Source organism: Loxodonta africana, chromosome 4, assembly GCF_030014295.1.
Source record: "Loxodonta africana isolate mLoxAfr1 chromosome 4, mLoxAfr1.hap2, whole genome shotgun sequence".
In the NCBI taxonomy this organism is placed as follows: Eukaryota; Metazoa; Chordata; class Mammalia; order Proboscidea; family Elephantidae; genus Loxodonta; species Loxodonta africana.
In genome coordinates, this window is record NC_087345.1 from 112,298,633 (window position 1) to 112,319,199 (window position 20,567).

General features: G+C 40.0%; 1 protein-coding gene across 4 annotated transcripts in view; it reads left to right on the forward strand.

The window, feature by feature from the left end:
• Window positions 1-15,215, forward strand: part of ITPR2 (inositol 1,4,5-trisphosphate receptor type 2) — a 537,466-nt gene extending 522,251 nt beyond the window's left edge. For all 4 annotated transcript variants that reach the window (XM_064284462.1, XM_064284460.1, XM_064284461.1 and 1 more), the window contains one exon: window positions 381-15,215. In XM_064284462.1, the coding sequence (XP_064140532.1) occupies window positions 381-467 (87 nt within the window). In that variant the 3' untranslated portion in view covers window positions 468-15,215. The remainder of the gene's footprint in view (window positions 1-380) is intronic.
• Window positions 15,216-20,567: the final 5,352 nt, after the last annotated feature.

The window sequence follows — 20,567 nt, forward strand, 5'->3', positions numbered from 1 at the left end:
ATATCTGTCACTTCAATGCCATAATCAATGCCTTGATAATATAGAGGTGTTAGCATTGTTAAAAACTATCAACACTGTGATAGCTATTAAAATAACTAGGATGATCGTGATGATTACGTGACAAGCAAGCTCTGCTTTAAAAAAATCATGGTTCCCTGTTCCCTAACCACAAAGAGGGCTGTTCTTTTTCTCTGTTTATGGAAATTCACTTTTTAAAAAACGTTTTTCCTTAAAGGAAAAATAACTGTATCCTATATGATGCCCGACAGACTTCAGGAGCTTGGGAAATCTTAATCCCAAAATGTTATGGCTCACCAGCACTGAGTATGAGTGAAGAAATCAGCTCAACACACTCTCTGTCTCTCTCTCTTTTTCCCCAGATGACAGAACAAAGGAAGAATAAGCAGAGACTGGGCTTCCTGGGTTCAAACACACCCCATGTGAATCATCACATGCCACCACACTGATACCATGGGGCGAAGCCGTGACTAGCCTTTCATCAGTGCCCTGCCTGATCCTGAATAAAGAACTGGGATGGAGGGGAGTGAACAGTGCCTATTGTTGAAAAGTTAAAAACAACCAAGTGCCAAGATGTTAAGTGGTTTAGCTCTGAGAACAATTTCTAGCTGTATTTTCATGGTTGAGAAGACCAAGCCTGAAACGCAGCAGCTAGAAAGCACACATCACACATTCTTAATGCAACGTGAAGTAACTTGCTCAAATCGATGGAGGGGGCAGGGAGGGACAGGGAGAAGGAGGTGCAGGGCAGATATAACCGATCAGAGTCAGCTTTGTCTTAAATGCTGACAGCAACCTTTGTTGTGGTTGGTTGGAATTTATTTCTTTTAATTGTGGCATATAGGTCAGTGATATGGGAAATAATACTTTGGTGGCTAAGTTTTACTAAGGAAAATAACTGAAAAGGATAAAAAAATGAAGGTTGAAAAAAATGTTAATGCTTCCACACTGTAGCTCTCTCAGGGCAATTTTTCCTTATTGAGAACATGAAACACAAAGGATTTACAGCACTGGAAACCTAGTGCTTAGGAGCTTAAGCCCCTCATGCTGACAACACGACTGGAATGTGATTGCTTTCTCCATGGCTCAGAGGTGCTCCGTCAACATGGAGCACAAAGGGGATTTTCACATAACTGGTTAAAAACGTGTTTTAAGTCATATATATATATGTAGTCTAAGCTTTTAAAAGATTTTGGGAAGAAAAAGCTGACAGTAAGCCCCAGGGAAGAATAATTTTAGAACATATGTATGCTATTAAAATACATTGAGATTAATAAATGAAAAAGCTTAAAGGTAACAGGAAATATTCAGACTCTTACCATGGTGGCATTGCCTTTTAGAAATATGGAGTAAAAGCTATTTGATTCATGTGTTCTTTCCTTAAGGAACTGAGTGTTTTTATTTATCCTAATCCCACGGTAAGGAAAAATAACCCAAGGAATTTTTTGAACACTCACAAAAATGCAGCATCTCAATTGCCTATCTTCCTACTGTATCAGTAAGGGGTTTTGAAAATGTAGAAAGATAATAATCTCTCTCCCAGATTATTCTCGTGTGAACTTATGCAACCAGGCTTTGTGGAGGGAGAAGACAATCTGCCATGCTCAGATTCTTCTTAGAGACTATGCATTTAGGACATTAGAGCAAAACACAGACCATGAAAATGTCAAGAACAAAAAATTACCTCAAGTCTTTAAATGCTTGCTTATTACCAGCAAGGTTTAAGGTCCAGATAGGGCTTGCAATCACAGTTTTAAAGCTTTTGGATTTGTCTAATATTACTTAAGTTATTAGCTGCTACAAATCTCAAATGATGGCCTATGGGGAATATAAAGAAAGCCTGAACCAATTCTTCTACACATTGTTAAAATGTAGATTTGGATCAAAGCTGTTGGAACTTAGAGGAACAAATTTTGGGACTGAATCCACTGATATCCCCAGTGTCATCCCAAGCTAAGAGTTCTTTACTTAGACGTGATAGTGTTTTTCCTGACCAATCTCTGAAGATCCGTGACCTCCAGTGTCCAAAGATAATAGAAGTTGAGATGCTTCTGCATCTCTGCTTGAGAAATTCAGCTATCATTCAATTACTCTTAATTCATTACTCAATTAAAACTTTAGAGTGTATCACGATTTTGTTTTTTAAGTGGCTTTTTTCTTTTTTCACCCAAACAGAAGTAGTTCAGCCATTTTTTTTTAATCCAAGACTATCATTGTTATTAACACTATTAGGTGAAGGGTACACTTTAAAATATTTTAATCAGGCAGAAAGTTTTACAGGTAGGAAAAAAAAAAGTGGTAAATATTGACACTATTCCAATGTAGGAACCTATCTCTATTTCAACATAAAATGAAGTGTTTCTGATGTCTGAACTAAAGGTCAAGAGAATAAATTCATTTGTGCAGTTGTGAGCAACCTGCCTTTCGGATAATGAACTATCTAGTCTTTTCTGACACCATGGTAGTTGTTTTTATAGGGAGGAAGCCATTGGCTGTATAACTGCTATCCGGAAATGACCTAATCTCTCCAACGGTTGTCTAGCGGCAGCTCATAGTTTTACAGCGTTTTGTTCTCCTCTGGAAGTATCCAGGAATTTGCAGCTAACAAGACTATTATTGATCAAAGTTTAAATACGTCTCAGTTGTGTTTTTAATGCCTCTTTCTTTCCTGCCTAAATGCTTAGAGATTATAAAGCAAAATAAACAAAAAAGACTCTTCCTAGGACAAATTCGCAATGGAGAAAATAATAATGGGGAAATTTGAAATTTTCAATACAATTTTGTTTGTTTTATATATATATAGCATATATATTAATGTAACTGGAATATTTGACCTAGGCAAGTATCAATTAATACACTTATATTTATATAGTGATATTAAAATAAATACAATCATCTAAGACTTTAATGTTAAGGAAATTGTTTAATATTTAGTTATTAAAACCCATATTGGTTTAAAAGTATCAGTTTCTGCTGGATGCAACTTTTAATTTCAGAGGGGTTTTGTTACATTCTGTGTTCCATTATGAGACTCAAAAGTTTAAATGCAAGTATACTGCACTAAAACATCATTTTAGAACATTTTGAGATAATTGTATAAGACTATAATATTCATAAATAAATTATATACATGCAAAACTTTATCATATTTTCTACCCCTTAAAAAAGTTAGAAAAGGGCTTATTCTCTTGCATATTTTTCTGTCTTAAAGAGAATGCAGTTTCCAGTAGATGGTTGATCATATCAGGAGACATTTCATTCAAGTCAGAACTAATTCCATGCCTATTCCTATATTCTCAGCTCACAACTCAGTGTTTTGGTGGCTCTTTTATTTTATGGTTGTTTTATAATAAACAGTAATGCAGTACAACCCACCCTTCACCCCTCACCTCCCAGGACGGAAATTGCATAAAGAGGCTGGGGAGGCCTTGGGGGAGAGTGAAGAATGAGACTTCCGCTTCCTAGTATACTACTGTTAGGGAAAAGAAAGCATAAACTTTAGACAATAGCAAAAAAAAAATTAAAAAAAAGCTTACCCTCCGGGATCCAGTAGACTCGGACTACATAAGTAAATAAATGTTTCACAGGCATAATGAAAAAGGCCTTAAACATACTGAGAATAATGCCTTACGAAAGAGCAGCTATAAAATGGCTTGCTGCCTATAGCTGTTGTTAAAGCTATGTGGAATGACAGCAGCATAGTGTGACCCACAAACCCAGTTCCAATAAGCTGTAATACATGATACAATGCAAAACGATGGAGCAGCATCTTAAGCACAAACACAGATGTATCCAAAGGCCAGACAAGTAACTGAATCGCTGTGTACACAGACTGTGCTGTGTGTAAGGAGCTGGGAGGTGGCGGTGAGCTCTCTATTTTCAAAATTTGACAACCAATTTCAGATTTTAGAACATGCCTGAGGCCAAATGAGGTCCTTTAGCCACTCATTTGCTATGTCTGAAATAAGTATTGATAAAGCTATGTCATTTGGTAGGAAAAAAAAAACACACACAAAACAACAAAACCAAGCAAAGGAGCTAAAATGCATGTGAAAACTGAGAAATCTGAAAATACATCCAGGCATCGTCTCTGAACGGGAGTGTTTCCTCGGACTTGAATAATTTATGAAATTTTCATGCCAGTACTTCTCATATCACCAGTAGGCTTTAATTTTCCTGGAGAAGAGGATTAATATATTGGCCTCAAAAAACTTGATTTTAATATATGTCAAGACCAGATTAGTATAACCTATAAATTAATACTAATAAATTTGGATTTGCGTAACTTTTTTGCATGTGATACTTTAACTTCTTTATTCATCTCTTACCAGCCAAGCCAAAACCCACTGCTGATGAGTCAATTCTGACTCATAATGACCCTGTAGGACAGAGTAGAACTGCCCCAAGAGTTTTTAAGGAGCGACTAGTGGATTCGAACTGCTCCGTTTGGTTAGCAGCCATAGCTCTTAATCACTATGACACCAGGGCTTCCCATCTCTTACCATGTTTCTAAATAACAATTCCATTGGTGTGAAAAGGAATTATTATTCCTATTTTACAAAATGAGATGGGAGGCACAAAAGTTTTGGTGACTTGAACTATGAAAACTCGCCATCAAGTCAATTCCAACTCATGGCGACCATATAGGACAGAGTAGAGGTGTCCCATAGGGCTTCTAAGGAGTGGCTGGTGGATTCAAACTGTCGACCTTTAGGTTAGCAGCCAAACTCTTAACTACCATGCCCCACAGTCCCAACTTGAACTCTACTGCTGAGCAAATCCTGATGGACTGATGTACCCAGGGTTTATCGGGTATTGGTCAAATCCCCAATTTATGAACTCTCCTTGGGTAATATCAGCATCATGTCTGATGGCCAACACGGGCTCAGTGGGCACAGACCATTTGGTTGTCTAGGATTTCATGGTTCTAAACACGCAGTGATTCAAGTGATAGTTCCCTTCAGAAGAGAACTGAGCACGCCACAGCTGAAGTCAACGGAGGTTGAACAAATCACATGCAGTCTATGAATAGAATTCTTTACTCATATGGGTATTTTCCAGTGTGCCACAGTTCCTTGAAGCAGTGTGGCAATTGTTTTGTTTTGTTTGGCTTTTGCAAATTGGAGAAAAGTTTGGAGGAAGGACATTGGACAACCGAGTTCCTCTTCTAGTCAGAGTAATTGGTACTAAAGGCAGTAGTATTTATGTGAGGGGGAGTGCTTTGACCAGAGTCTTCAAAAGTTTGCTCTGCAGAGCACATCCTCAGGTGAGGAATCTGTGTTCTTTAGCTTCTTCTGTGTCACTACCCCACAGCAGAGACAGATGGAGTCAGCTACGTGGCAAGCAAAGAAACAACAGATCAAACTTTATGCAGGTAGAAAATTTATAGGAACAAAGATTAGTTATTAGTTCAAGCTCAGTTTAACTCAATTTAACAAAATTCTGGTTCTACAGTTTCGGTATGGATTTTCCCCTAGATTAGCCTACTCACTTTTAACTGTGGTCCTTATGGGTAAAATTTACTCCAAGTAGAGTTGCCCTGGAGCCCTGGTGGTGTAGTGGTTAAGGGCTCGGCTGTTAACTGAAAGTGTGGCAGCCCTGGTGGCATAGTAGTTGACCAAAAGGTTGGCAGTTTCAATCCACCAGCTGCTCCTTGGAAGCCTTATGGGGCAGTTCTTCTGTTCAGTAGGGTTGCTATGACTCAGAATTGACTCAGTAGCAAAGGGGAGTTGCCCTGACCAAGGATGCAACTCTGCAGCTCACTGCAGCACATTCTTCCAAAGCCTCTCCCCGAAACGTATTTCCATAGGAAAAATTTCTTCGGAGACTGGTCCCTGTTCTTGTAACTGTGCTTTTTGCTTTGTTTTTATAATTTTCTTCACTTTGGACGATTGTATCCTTTCTGTATACCATAACTTGTTCTTTCCTCTCTTTCAACATGGGTCAAAAGATTATGATCCTGGTCTTCTCAGCAGGATATTCAAATAAGAATTATGTGAACAGAATAGCCTAAAATTTGGGCCTACTTTATAAAAAATTTATGACTCTTGATTTAGGTTTGGTCAAGGAGGCAGCGCACTATGTATGAGTGTTAGGGAAGAAGAATTTTTTTAGGGACAAGACATTTTACAATTGTGGCGAAGAGCTGGGGAAGAGCTCTGGAAGGCTGGGGCTTCTGCGTATGCTAGTGGACCTGAAGTCACTGCAATTCAACAGAGCTGGCAGTTGGGAGAGAAGCAAGTGAGAAGGAGAGCAAACTGGAACCCATGAGAACTGAAATTTGCATCTATCTCTCACTGCCTCCAAACTCCCTAGCACAGGTGACCTTAAAAAGAAGCTGGTTTCCTTCATCATGGGTGCATATGCACCTGACCCAGGATTCAGAGAAACTGAAGGAGGAGATTTCATGGGAGCTGAAGGAGCTGTGAGCCAGGTACTGCCCCACATCAACAAGGCGAGCCAGAAGATCAGGGTGTGAGCTGCAGTGACACCTGTCACACTTGCAGCGCTTAATGGCTGCTGCTTCACTTCTATCTTCCAAATCTCATGAAACTGTCCCCTCTCCAACTCATAGAGACCCTATAGGACAGAGTAGAACTGCCCCATAAAGTTTCCAAGGAATGCCTGGTGGATTTGAACTGCCAACCTTTTGGTTAGCAGCTGTGGCTCTTAACCACTACACCACCAGGGTTTCCAGCCTATAGCTATTTAAGGAAAGAAATTCTGGGAATAGTAGTTCCAACTGAGCCAAATTGACGTAGCTCAAAACCACTTCACTGGTAGACCCTGCTAATGCTCACCAAGAGTGATGCTCCTTTTCATACTGGGTGCCTGGAAGACAAACTCCCCAGCACCCATTGCAATGAGGTGAAGGCTTATGACTAGTTCTAGTCAATGGATTGTGAGTGGAATTGACAAGGCGAGCCAGTAAAAAGCCCCTGTGCAACCTTCAGTCCTTTCCCTGCTGGGCCAATTATTAAGATAGATGGTGGAACCCAAGTTAGAACCAACCTGAATCCCTGAGTCACCACTTTGAAGGGAACTATACTGGAGCATCGGAGAACCACAGAAAAATTGATTTGAGTGAGAAATAAACCTTTATGTGTTAAGCTTTTGAAATCTAAGGAGAGATTTTTTTGCTAAATAAATGAGATTGTACGTGTGTGTGTGATAATTTGTTACTGCAGCATAACCCAGCCTATCTGACTAATACAGACATAATACAGTTGCAAAATATGCAACGTGGATTTATCCAAGAAAATATGAAGAAAAAAATATATATAATATTCATAATAATCATATCATTATTTATAATTCAATAATTTAAATTTAGCCCAAATGTGCCGCTATGTGAGTGTGTTTAAAACTTATGATTTAGCCGTAAAATGGATTGTTATGAAATCTATGAGAAGTATGTAAACTGAGACAACATAGGAAAACAGGCAGTCAGTTTAGAAAAATGGCTAAAAATTTGAGAAGACACTATTAATTATGTAAAAATGTGCTTCTCAAAAGAACTCGAACTTGAACAGTATAATGATGTTCATAAAGTGGTTATAGAATTATACTTCATTTTCCATTTTCTTTGTCTAAGCTTTCTGTAAATTTTAAATTGCTTTTATAATTTAATAATGTTTTCTTAAAGAAAATGAAAGTTACATTGACTTAAGTCCAGCAAGCAGTTCCTAAGGACAAGTTTTCCCAAACTCATTTATGTTTTTATAGGATCACTGAAGGTGTAGATAAGTGAATACCATAGCCACAGTTTATATTGATTTCAACGAGACCTATAAGAAAAGTTTGCATGGTGTTCCTGTGGACAAGATAGAGAAATTTGTCCTGCATGAAGGTAAAGTTCTACAGATTTGTATGCAAGTGAACAATTTTACTTAATGTGAGCCTATAGTAAAATATTTTTGGCCTGTTATTAAGAGCTCTGTCCTTGGCACTTTCCCAACCAACATTTATGTCAATGTCTGGGATAAAGAAATAGATGGCAAAATTATAAAATGTGGAGATGACAAAGTTGGGAAGTAAAATAAACATGATTGACGACAGACTAACAATAATTTTGAGAACTGGAACAGTGAACAAAGCTATTCTGATGAAATTTAACTGGGAGAAATATAAACTTTAGCTCCAAAAATCTCAGCTGCATAAATTTAGAATAGAGCAGACATCTGCTCATGTAACACACAAACCTTGAGGTTTTGAATAACCTCTATCTCCATGTTTACATATTCTTTTATTTCAAGAAACATTTGAATAGCATTTATATGTGAGTCTTATTAAAGTAGTATAGGCAAGATATGATCAGGGATTTATTTCAAAGGGTAGGCAGTAGGTTGGTTACAAGAGATATTCAAAAGGGAGAATTTACAAAACTTGGTGGTCAATTGTTTGTTAAATGAATAACTTATAAGGATCAGCACAAAGCTGGTCCTTCTGAAGCAGAGATTAAAGATGTCCCATATGCCCAACTTTTCCAAACCGTTGCATCACTCCATCATCTTTAACATCAACTACTCACTCCCTCTCCCCTCAGCACTCTTTATCCTGTCTTTGGGTTTGGTAATTCACTGCAACATCTCACAGAACTCATGAGCCATACTTACTGTTAAGTGGTTCATTAGGGAAGTAACAGTACAACTAAGGATCAGGATCAACTTGGAAATGACAGGTACAACAACTCAAGATGCAGTTCCTTGATCAGGACAGCTTCTTCTCACCCTCTGCGACCAGTCCTTGCTGGAGTTGCTGCTGCTGGGCCCTGCTGGGAACCTTCTGTCACCAGGCCCTGCTGAGGCAAGTGTTACATACCTCTTAGCTCTGTGCAACCCCATCCCAGCCACCTCACGCCAGTCTCCTGGTTCCTATACTGTCTTGCCTCAGCCTCTGGCTGTCTTCTATGTTATAGCTCCTTTCTCTCTCTCCATGTCACCCTTTAAGTGTATCAAGATGTCAAAACTCACCAATCCCCTTGTTAGGGTTCCATATACCTTATTTGCATGGTCCCACTCCCACAAAGGTGCCATGCACTTTATTTACATTATTAGCAGGCTATCTAATCCCCTTGGTGGGCCACAAGCACCTCATTGCACCTAGTCAAAAAATACCTTTTTTTACCAACGTAAATGGTGACTATACACATGAACCTCACCAGATGGAATACATAGGAAACAAATTGACTACATCTGTGGAAAGAGACGATGGAAAAGCTCAATATCGTCAGTCAGAACAAGGCCAGGGGCCAACTGTGGAACAAACCATCAATTGCTCATATGCAGGTTCAACTTGAAACTGAAGAAAATCAGAGAAAGTCTACAAGAGCCAAAGTATGGCCTTGAGTATATCCCATCTGAATCTAGAGATCATCTCAAGAATAGATTTGACATGTTAGACAGTTATGACTGAAGACCAGACAAGTTGTGGAATGACATCAAAGACATCATACATGAAGAAAGCAAGAGGTCAGTGAAAAAACTGGAAAGAAAGAAAAGACCAAGATGGATGGCAGAAGAGACTCTGAAACTTGCTATTGAATGTTGAGCAGCTAAAGCAAAAGAAAGAAATGATGAAGTAAAAGAACTGTACAGAAGATTTCAAAGGGCAAGCTCGGAAGGACAAAGCAAAGTATTATAATGACATGTGCAAAGAGCTGGAGATGGAAAACCAAAAGAGAATAACATGCTCAGTGTTTCTCAAGCTAAAAGAACTGAAGACAAAATTCAAGCCTCAAGTTGCAATAGTGAAGGATTCTATGGGGAAAATATTAAATGATGCAGGAAGCATCAAAAGAAGATGGAAGGAATACACAGAGTCATTATACCAAAAAGAATTAAGTCAACATTCAACCATTTCAGGAGGTAGCATATGATCAGGAACCGATGGTACTGAAGGAAGAAGTCCAAGCTGCGCTGAGGGCATTGGTGAAAAACAAGGCTTCAGGAGTTGACCGAATATCAGTTGAGTTGGTTCAACAAACGGATGCAGTGCTGGAAGTGCTTACTCATCTATGCAAAGAAATTTGGAAGACAGCTACCTGGCCAACCACCTGGAAGAGATCCATATTTATGCCTATTCCCAAGAAAGGGGATCCCCCCAAATGCAGAAATTATAGAACAATATCATTAGTATCACACGCAAGCAAAATTTTGCTAAAGAGCATTCAAAAGCAGCTGCAGCAGTATATCGACGGGGAACTGCCAGAAATTCAGGCCAGATTCAGAAGAGGACGTGGAACCAGGGATATCACTGCTGATGTCAGATGGATCCTGGCTGAAAGCAGTGAATACCAGAAGGATGTTTACCTGTGTTTTATTGACTATCCAAAGGTATTCGACTGTGTGGATCATAACAAATTATGGATAACATTACAAAGAACGGGAATTCCAGAACACTTAATTGTGCTGCTGAGGAACCTGTACATAGAACAAGAGGCAGTTCAGATAAGACAAGGGGATACTGTGTGGTTTAAAGTCAGGAAAGGTGTGCGCCAGGGTTGTATCCTTCCACCATACCTATTCAATCTGTATGCTGAGCAAATAATCTGAGAAGCTGGACTATATGAAGAAGAATGGGGCATCAGGATTGGAGGAAGACTCATTAACAACCTGCATTATGCAAATGATACAACCTTGCTTGTTGAAAATGAAGAGGACTTGAAGCACTTACTGATGAAGATCAAAGACCACAGCCTCCATTATGGATTACACCTCAACAGAAAGTAAACAAAAATCCTCAAAACTGGACTAATAAGTCACATTATGATCAATGGAGAAAAGATTGAAGTTGTCAAGGATTTCATTTTACTTGGATCCACAATCAACAGGCATGGAAGCAGAAGTCAAGAAATCAAAAGACGCATTGCATTGGGCAAATCTGCTGCAAAAGACCTATTAACAGCGTTGCAAAGCGAAGAGTTCACCTTGAAGACTAGGGTGCACCTGACCCAAGCCATGGTATTTTCAATCGCATCATATGCACGTGAAAGCTGGACACTGAATAAGAAAGACCAAAGAAGAATTGACGCCTTTGAATTGTGGTGTTGGTGAAGAATATTAATATACCCTGGACTGCCAAAAGAATGAACAAATCTGTCTTGGAAGAAATACAACCAGAACGCTCCTTAGAAGCAAGGATGGTGATACCGTGTCTTACATACTTTGGACATGTCAGGAGGGATCAGTCTCTGGAGAAGGACTTCATGCTTGGTAAAGCACAGGGTCAGCAGAAAAAAGGAAGACCGTCAATCAGATGGAGTGACAAAGTGGCTGCAACAATGGGCTCAAGCATAACAAGGATTGTGAGGATGGCATAGGATTGTGCAGTGTTTCATTCTGTAGTACGTAGGGTTGATATGAGTTAGAACTGACTCGATAGCACCTAACAACAACAACAACTTAGTCATTTGGTGGGAGTTAACAAAGCCATGGTTACAAGACCATAAAAGTGATCCATTGCACCACAGGTGTCAAATAAGAGAAGAATCCAGAATGACTCTTGGACTTTTAGCTTGATGAATGGGAAAACAGTGGTGCTGTCCATTGAGATAGAGAATACTGGAGAAGGAGGGGGGAGTAGAAGATAAATTTCATCTTGGACACATTGAGTTTTAGTTGTTTAAGAGACACCCAGGAAGAAATATTTGTTAGTCAGTTGGATATGCAGGTCTGAAGTTCATGAGCGACATCAGAGCTAGAGATAAAAGATTTAAGAATTAGCATGATATACATGGAAAAGAGGCCAAAGGAACACCTGTATACTAAAAGGCAGAGTAGACATTAAGAAGAGAAGAAGGTCAAGGAAGGGCAGAGTCCCAAAGAAGATCAAGCAAGAGAAATCCAAAAAGGAGAATAAGAAAGAAAAATAGGAGTTAGTATAAGAAAGAAAAAGAAATATTTCAGAAGTAAAGGGAAAAGCCAGAAAAAACTCCTTGCCGTCAACTCAATTCCGACTCATAGCTACCCTATGAACTGCCCCATATGGTTTCCAAGGAGCGCCTGGTGGATTCCAACTGCTGACCTTTTGGTTAGCAGCCGTAGCTCTTAACCACTATGCCACCACGGTTTCCAAAGGGAAGAGAGAGTTTCAAAAACAAGGTGTGGAACTTCCTGTAAAATATGCTAGTAGACTATCAGAGTCTGATATATTTTCTCCTAAGCTTACATTCATAAATAGATAAAATCTAGTATAATACCATACCTAATAATATAATTCAAAAAAAAAACCACACTAATACATAAACTAACTTAATACTGTAACTAAAACTAAGAAAATTTTATTAAGGAATATCTCAAATTATATCTTGGGTCACACATTGCATGTCTTATTCTCAGAATAGTTTGTGGACAGCCTAGAGTAAGAAACTAAGAGAATTTGACTCAGCCCCCACAATTTGTTTAACTCTAAGACATGGCCCACACTTCTGTGAAAACAGGTGGTCATGCCTGTTTTACATGAGAACTATGTTCTGAGTCAGTCAGTTCCAGCATCAAACGTCCCCTTTACCATTCCATTCCCATCAGACCCTCTCATTCCACCTCTGGAATAATAAGCTTCCTGTATATAAAGAACAGAAAGTAGAACAAGGCAGGATAGAAGCATGATGCATCTTGGCATGCTTGGTCAGTGAAGGAACAATGTGAGTCTGGATAGAAAGATTACCAGGGGTAATGCTAACTGGGCATGGAGGTCCTCCACCTACATTGAATAAAAAATTCTGCAGTAGTATGCTACATCTGACTCTAATTTAGGAGAATTAGAATCAGTGTAGAAGGAAAGCAGCCTCTACTTCTGCAAGGATTGCTTGCTGGGCATTGCCATTTAGGCTACCAGCCATACATATCATCCTGCCTCAAGCAAGAGGTGCAAATTGGAGTGAAGCAAATGATCTGCTAAAAGGAGCTCTATATTCTCCCTCTTCCAGTAATTCTGGAGGAGTGAAGCTGGAAAGGTAGCACAGAATAGCCTCAGAATAGCATGAGATGCCCTGAGGAACCAAGTTCCTGCCAAGCTCTCAAGTCAGCCTTCACTAAGTAGATTACCACTGAATATTGAACTAAAGGCAGAGACAGCAGCAGAGCCTCCTCTGCATCTGGGTTTTTTAATATCCCTCTAAAAATGGTTACGGAAACCTTGGTGGCATGGTGGTTAAGTGCTATGGCTGCTAACCAAAAGGTCGGCAGTTCAAATCCACCAGCTACTCCTTGGAAACTCTATGGGGCAGTTCTACTCTGTCCTATAGGGTTGCTATGAGTCAGAATCGACTCAATGGCAATAGGTTAACAGGAAATATGGTTACAGGAGACATCGGTGGTTCGTTGGTCAAATTCTGGCCTCCCATGCAGAAGACCTGGTTTCAATTCCTGGCCAATGCACCCCATGTGCAATCTGTCATTGGAGGTTTTCGTGTTGCTATGGTGCTGACCAGGTTTTAGTGGAGGTTCCAGACTAAGATAGATTAGGAAGAAAGGCCTAGTATCTGATTTTGAAAATCAGCCAATGAAAACCCTATGGTTCACAATGGTCCAAACTGCAACCTGATCATTGGCATGATGCAAGACCAGGCAGTGTTGGTTCCATTGTCCATGAGATCACCATGAGTTGGGGGTCACCATGCGTTGGAGATCAACTTCATGGCAGCTAACAAAAAATATGACTACAGGAAAAACTACAGACAGTACAATCCCAGGATATTTTAAATGAGAATCATGTAACTATCATTCAAAATCTGGTTCCAAGATGTAGAACATAAGCCAATATGACCTTGTTACACAGCAATTCCAACATTTTTCTATTGATTCAAGATATATTGTAGTGTGGCCCTTGTCATGGCTTAAGATAATACTACATTACTGCATATGGACACATACATAAACACATACAAATAATATATGTACTATATTTTAAAACATTGAAACTGATTTTGTTTGTGCCTGTGCAGTCTTATTAATCTAGTGTCACCTTTGAAGACCCTAGGCTGGCTCAGTGAATGAGTTATACAGGCACCCACTGAAAAAAGTGTAATGGTAGATTCTGTGAAGACCATGGCTGATCACATTCCCACTCTCTCCTATCTTATTTGAACTATCCGTTACCAATTAGTCACATCTTTAAATTAAAAATAATTGTGCTGCATACAGAGGATGGGGGACAAAGTCAGCAACCGATTTTGGAAGACACCTTGTAAAAACACTGTCGGGAAGAGAAAAATGACCATGGCATTCTATCATTTTTCCATGAGGTCGTCATCTTGGCTAATGGTCAATGATGTACCCCTAAATAAATTAAATTTATTGAGTGTCAACTTTGTGCCTAATACTATATACTAAATGGAGAGTGGTAAACAGGGAATGAGGAAATCAAAATAAAAAAAACATGAGCAGGGGCTGGGGTCTGGGGAACTTGGTTTGAGGGGACTTCTAAGTCAATGGGCAAAACAATTCTATTATGAAAACACTCTGCATCCCACTTTGAATTGTGGCGCCTGGGGTCCTAAATGCCAACAAGCGGCCATCTAAAATACATTAATTGGTCTCAACCCACCTGGAGCAAAGGCAAAGGAAGAACACCAAGGTCACACGACAACTAAGAACCCAAGAGACAGAAAGGGCCACATGAACCAGAGACCTACATTATCCTGAGACCAGAAGAACTAGTTGGTGCCCGGCCACAATCAATGTCTGCCCTGTCAGGGAGCACAACAGACAACTCCTGAGGGAGCAGGAGACCAATGGGATACAGACCCCAAATTCTCATTAAAAGACCACACCTAATGGTATGATTGCGACTAGAGGAATCCCAGAGACAATGCTCCCCAGAACTTCTGATGGCACAGGACAGGAACCATCCCCGAAGACAAATCATCAGGCATGAAAAGGACTGGTCAGTGGGGGGGAGAGAGATGCTGATGAAGAGTGAGCTAATTAAATCAGGTGGACACTTGAGAGTGTGTTGGCAACTCTTGACTGGCGGGGGGGATGGGAAGATAGAGAGAGAGGGAAGATGGCAAAATTGGCACGAAACGAGAGACTGTAAGGGCTGACTCAATAGGGGGAGAGCAAGTGGGAGAAGGGAGTAAGATGTATGTAAACCTACATGTGACAGACTGATTGGAATGGTAAATGTTCACTTGAAGCTTAATAAAAATTAAAAAAAAAAAAAAACATGAGATGGGTCTTAAGAGAACTTAATAGCTACTAAGAGATGCAGATACATGGATAATTATGAAGCCAAGTGGTAAGTGTGATAAGAGCAGTAAGCTATGGAACCCAGAGGAAGGAACTTGGAGGAGAGAGGAGAAGGGTTCACAGATGGATGATTCGCTTTTGAGCTAGTAATAGAAACAGCTAACATTCTCTGAGTGTGCAGTAATGGTAACCTGGACTGTTTTCTAAGTACCATATGTGTTTTTAACCCATTTAATCCTCATATGACCTTATGTATATGTCTTAGTTATCTAGCCCTGCTATAACAGAAATACCACAGGTGGATGGCTATAACAAGGAGAAGTTTATTCTCTCACAGTCCAGTAGTCTAGAAGTCCGAATTCAGGGGGCCAACTCCAGGGGAAGGCTTTCTCACTCTGTTGAGTCTGGAGGAAGGTTCTTGTGGTACATCGCTCTCCTCTTGGTCTGGGAGCACCTCGGTATAGGAACCTCAGGTCCAAAGGACACACTCTGCTCCCAGCACTGTTTTCTTGGTGGTATGAGGTCCCCAACTCTCTGCTTGCTTCCCTTTCTTTATATCTTTTGAGAGATAAAAGGTGGTGCAGGCCACACCCCAGGGAAACTCCCTTTACATTGGATCAGGGATGTGACCTGGTAAGGGTGTTACAATCCCACCCTAATCCTCTTTAACAAAAAATTACAATCACAAAATGGAGGACAACCTAACCAAGTTGATACATACATTTTTGGGGGAAACATTTCAATCCATGACAGTATAAAATACTATAAATATCTTTAGTTTAACGATGAGTAAAATTAAGGCACAAAGAAGTAAAGCAATTTGCCAAAAGTCTCACAGCTGGTAAGTGATGGAGTGGGGATCTGAACCCAGGCAATCTGATTCTAGAATCCATACTCTTAGCCCACATTTTATTCTGTGCTTTGAAAGAAAATTGAAGACATAGGATGAGTAATGCACCAGGATGGGTGGGAATATAGTAGTGTATTCAATGGTTAAGGAAACATAGCAGGAGGAGGGGAGCTAGGCAGCTCTCAGGACATGAACATTCAGGATGAATGCCTGAGGGAAGAAAGGTAATAAAGATCAGCTCTGCCTCTTTGTACTTTTATTCATCAAACATCTTTAAGGTTCAGCTACTGTTCAGGAGCTGAGAAAGGCACTGGAGACATAAAGATAAATAAAGCATAACCACTGCTCTTGAGTGGCTCATATTTCAGGGGTAAGACAGACCAAAACTTTATCTCAATACAATGAGTAAATACTACGGTCAAAGTAAAGTAAGAGGTGCCATGGGAGCTCAAAAGAGAAAGGCACCATGTTCAAAGTACTGAGAAAGATCAAGCAGATGACATTTGAATATTTGAATGGGAATTTAGAAGTGGTTGAGGAGATGTGGCATTAGAAGTCAAAGGAAGAGTGAAGGCAAACACTGAGACAGAGCAGAAAAAATGAATGGTGTTCATGAAATGGCCAGAGCTGAATGTGGTTCAAGTGTGTCATAGAGGTAGAGAAAGAGTCAGGCTATGAAACTGTTCCAGGTTATACTAAGGAGCCATGAAGAATCATCAGAAATTTTTGTACAAGAAGAAGAACACAATCATATTAAATTTTAGGACTCTGTAACTGGCGGAAGAGTGATGGGTTGAAGAAGAAGCACCTAGCGGCAGGAAGGTCAGTTCAGTTAGGAGGTTTGTTGCAAAGATTCACCCAAAAGAACATAAGGCCTGAACCAAAGTGGTGATAATCTGATAGAGGGGCATGGACAGACCCAAAAGATATGGATGAGGCAGTGGTCCAGGCTTTTAGGGAATAGATGAGGGAGGGAGAGTTGTTAAGGATGATCTTAATGTTTCTAATATGGGGGAGTCGGTAGATGTCCATTACTAGGGAGGGAAAATACAGAAAAGTGGGTATGTTTGGGACCTGTTGAGTTTTAACTATCTATATTGAACCGCATGAATATAGTAGACTCTATTTGCTGAGGCAAAATACTATCATGGTTGTAATCTCTTTACACCTCAATGCAGAAAGCTTCACTATAAAGGCATTAGTAAGGAACAGAATATATTAGCCAGTTGAATCAGCTTCCTGAACATTGTACAAGATCTGCTGTGTACTTTGAATTCAGTTGTGAATAACCAATATTTCTATTATTTTACAGTGCTTTGACATAGGTTGTTGCTTTTAATCCTGTCAGCTACTCCGAAGGTTGTTGTTAGGTGCCGTTGAGTTGGTTCCAACTCGTAGCGACTCTATGCACAACAGAACAAAACACTGCCCAGTCCTGTGCCATCCTCACAATTGTTTTGCGTAAGCCCATCATTGCAGCCACTGTGTCAATCCATCTCATTGAGAATCTTCCTCTTTTTCACTGACCCTCTAATTTACCAAGCATGATGTCCTTCTCCAGGGACTGTTCCCTGCTGACAACATGTTCAAAGCATGTGAGATGTAGTCTCGCCATCCTTGCTTCTAAGGAACATTCTGGTTGTACTTCCTCCTAGACAGATTTGTTCATTCCTTTGACAGGCCATGGTGTATTCAATATTCTTCTCTAACACCACACTTTAAAGGCATCAATTCCTCTTCAGTCTTCTTTATTCATCATCGAGCTTTCACACGCATAGGAGGCAACTGAAGACACCATGGCTTGGGTCAGACATGCCTTAGTCTTCAAGGTGACAGCTTAGCTTTTCAATACTTTGAAGAGGTCTTTTGCAGCAGATTTGCCCAATGCAATACATCTTTTGATTTCTTGACTGCTGCTTCCACGGATGGTGATTGGAGATCCAAGTAAAACGAAATCCTTGACAATTTCAGTCTTTTCCCCATTTATCATAATGTTGCTTATTGGTCCAGTCATGAGGATTTTTGTTTTCTTTATGTTGAGGTGCAATCCATACTGAAGGCTGTGGTCTTTGATCTTCATCAGTAAGTGCTTCAAGTCCTCTTCACTTTCGGCAAGCAGGGTTGTGTCATCTGCATAATGCAGGTTGTTAATAAATCTTCCTCCAACACTGATGCCCAGTTTTTCTTCATATAGTCCAGTTTCTTGGATTATTTGCTCAGCATACAGATTGAGCAGTTACAGTGAAAGGATACAACTCTGACACACACCTTTCCTGACTTCAAACCATGCAGTATCCCCTTGTTCTGTTCGAACGACTGCCTCTTGATCTATGTAAACGTTCCTCATGAGCACAATTAAACGTTCTGGAATTCCATTCTTTACAATGTTGTCCATAATTTGCTATGATCCACACAGTCGAATGCATTTGCATAGTCAATAAAACACAGGTAAACATCTTTCTGGTATTCTCTGTTTTAAGGCAGGATCCATCTAACATCAGCAATGATATCCCTGGTTGCACATCCTCTTCTGAATCCAGCTGGAATATCTGGCAGTTCCCTGTCGATACACTGCTGCAGCCGCTTTTGGATAATCTTCAGCAAAATTTTACTTGCATATGATATTAATTGTATTGTTCAATAATTTCTGCATTTGGTGGGATCACCCTTCTAGGGAATAGGCAGAAATATAGATCTCTTCCAGTTGTTTGGCCAGGTAGCTCTCTTCTAAATTTCTTGGCATAGACAAGCAAATGCTTCCAGCACTGCTTCTGTTTGTTGAAACATCTCAGTTGGATGTTTGGAGCCTTGTTTCTCACCAGAAACCCTGCTGGCATAGTGGTTAAGAGCTATAGCTGCTAACCAAAAGGTCGGCAGTTCAAATCCACCAACTGCTCCTTGGAAGCTCTATGGGGCAGTTCTACTCTGTCCTATAGGGTCACTATGAGTCGGCATCAACTCCACAGCAACACGTTTGGTTTTTTGCTTTGTTTTTGTTTCTTGCCAATGCCTTTAGTGTAGCATGGGCTTCTTCCTTTAGTACCATTTTTTCCTACTCCTGAAATGGTTGAACGTCGACCAATTCTTTTTGTTATGGTGGCTCTGTGTATTCCTTCCATCTTCTTTTGGTGCTTCCTGAGTCATTTAATATTTTCCCGATAAAGTCCTTCAATATTGCAACTCGAGGCTTGAATTTTTTCTTCAGTTCTTTCAGCTTGAGAAACGCAGAGCATGTTCTTCCCTTTTGGCTTTCCATGTCCAGTTCTCTGCACATGTCATCATAATACTTTCCTTTGTCTTCTCGAGCTGCTCTTTGAAATCTTTTGTTCAGTTCTTTTACTTCATCATTTCTTCCTTTCGCTTTCGCTGCTCAATGTTCAAAAGCAAGTTTCAGAGTCTCTTCTGACACCCATTTTGGACTTTTCTTTCTTTCCTATCTTTTTAATGACCTCTTGCTTTCTCCATGTATGATGTCCTTAATGTCATTCAACAACTTGTCTGGTCTTTGGTCATTCAAATAACAGGTTTCAGCTGAGCTTCCAGACTAAGACAGACTAGGAAGCAGGACCCAGCAGCCTACTTCTGAAAAGATTTAGCCAGTGAAAACCTTATGAATAGCTGCAGAATAGTGTTTGATATAGTGCCAGAAGATGAGCCCTCAGGTTAGAAGGCACTCAAAAGATGACTGGGGAAGAGCTGCCTTCTCAAAGTAGAGTCTACCTTAATGACGTGGATGGGGTCAAGCTTCCAGGGCCTTCATTTGCTGATGTGGCACAACTCAAAATGAGAAGTAACAGCTGCAAACATCCATTAACAATCAGAACATGGAATGTACAAAGTATGAATCAAGGAAAATTAGAAGTTGAAAATGAAATGGGACACATAAACATTGATATCCTAGGCATTAGTGAGCTGAAATGGACTGGTATTGGCCATTTTGAATGGGACAATCATATGGTCTACTATGCTGGGAGTGACAACTTGAAGAGGAATGGTGATGAATTCAGCATCAAAAAGAACATTTCAAGATCTATCCTGAAGTACAATGTTGTCAGTGATAGGATAATATCCCTATGCCTATAAGGAAGACCAGTTAATAGGACTATTATTTAAATTTATGCACCAACCACTAAAGCCAAAGATGAAGAAATTGAAGATTTTTACCAACTTCTGTAGGCTGAAATTGATCGAACGTGCAATCAGGATACATTGATAATTACTGGAAATTGGGATGTGGAAGTAGGAAGCAAAGAAGTATCAGTAGTTGAAAAACATGGCCTTGCTGGTAGGAAAAATGCCGGAGAGCACGTGATAGAATCTTGCAAGACCTATGACTTCTTCATTGCAAATACCTTTTTTCACCAGCATAAACGGTGAGTATACATGTGGATGTCACCAGATGGAATACACAAGAATCAAATTGACTACATCTGTGGGAAGAAACAATGGAAAAGCTCAATATTATCTGTCAGAACAAGGTCAGGGGCCAATTGCGGAACAGGCCATCA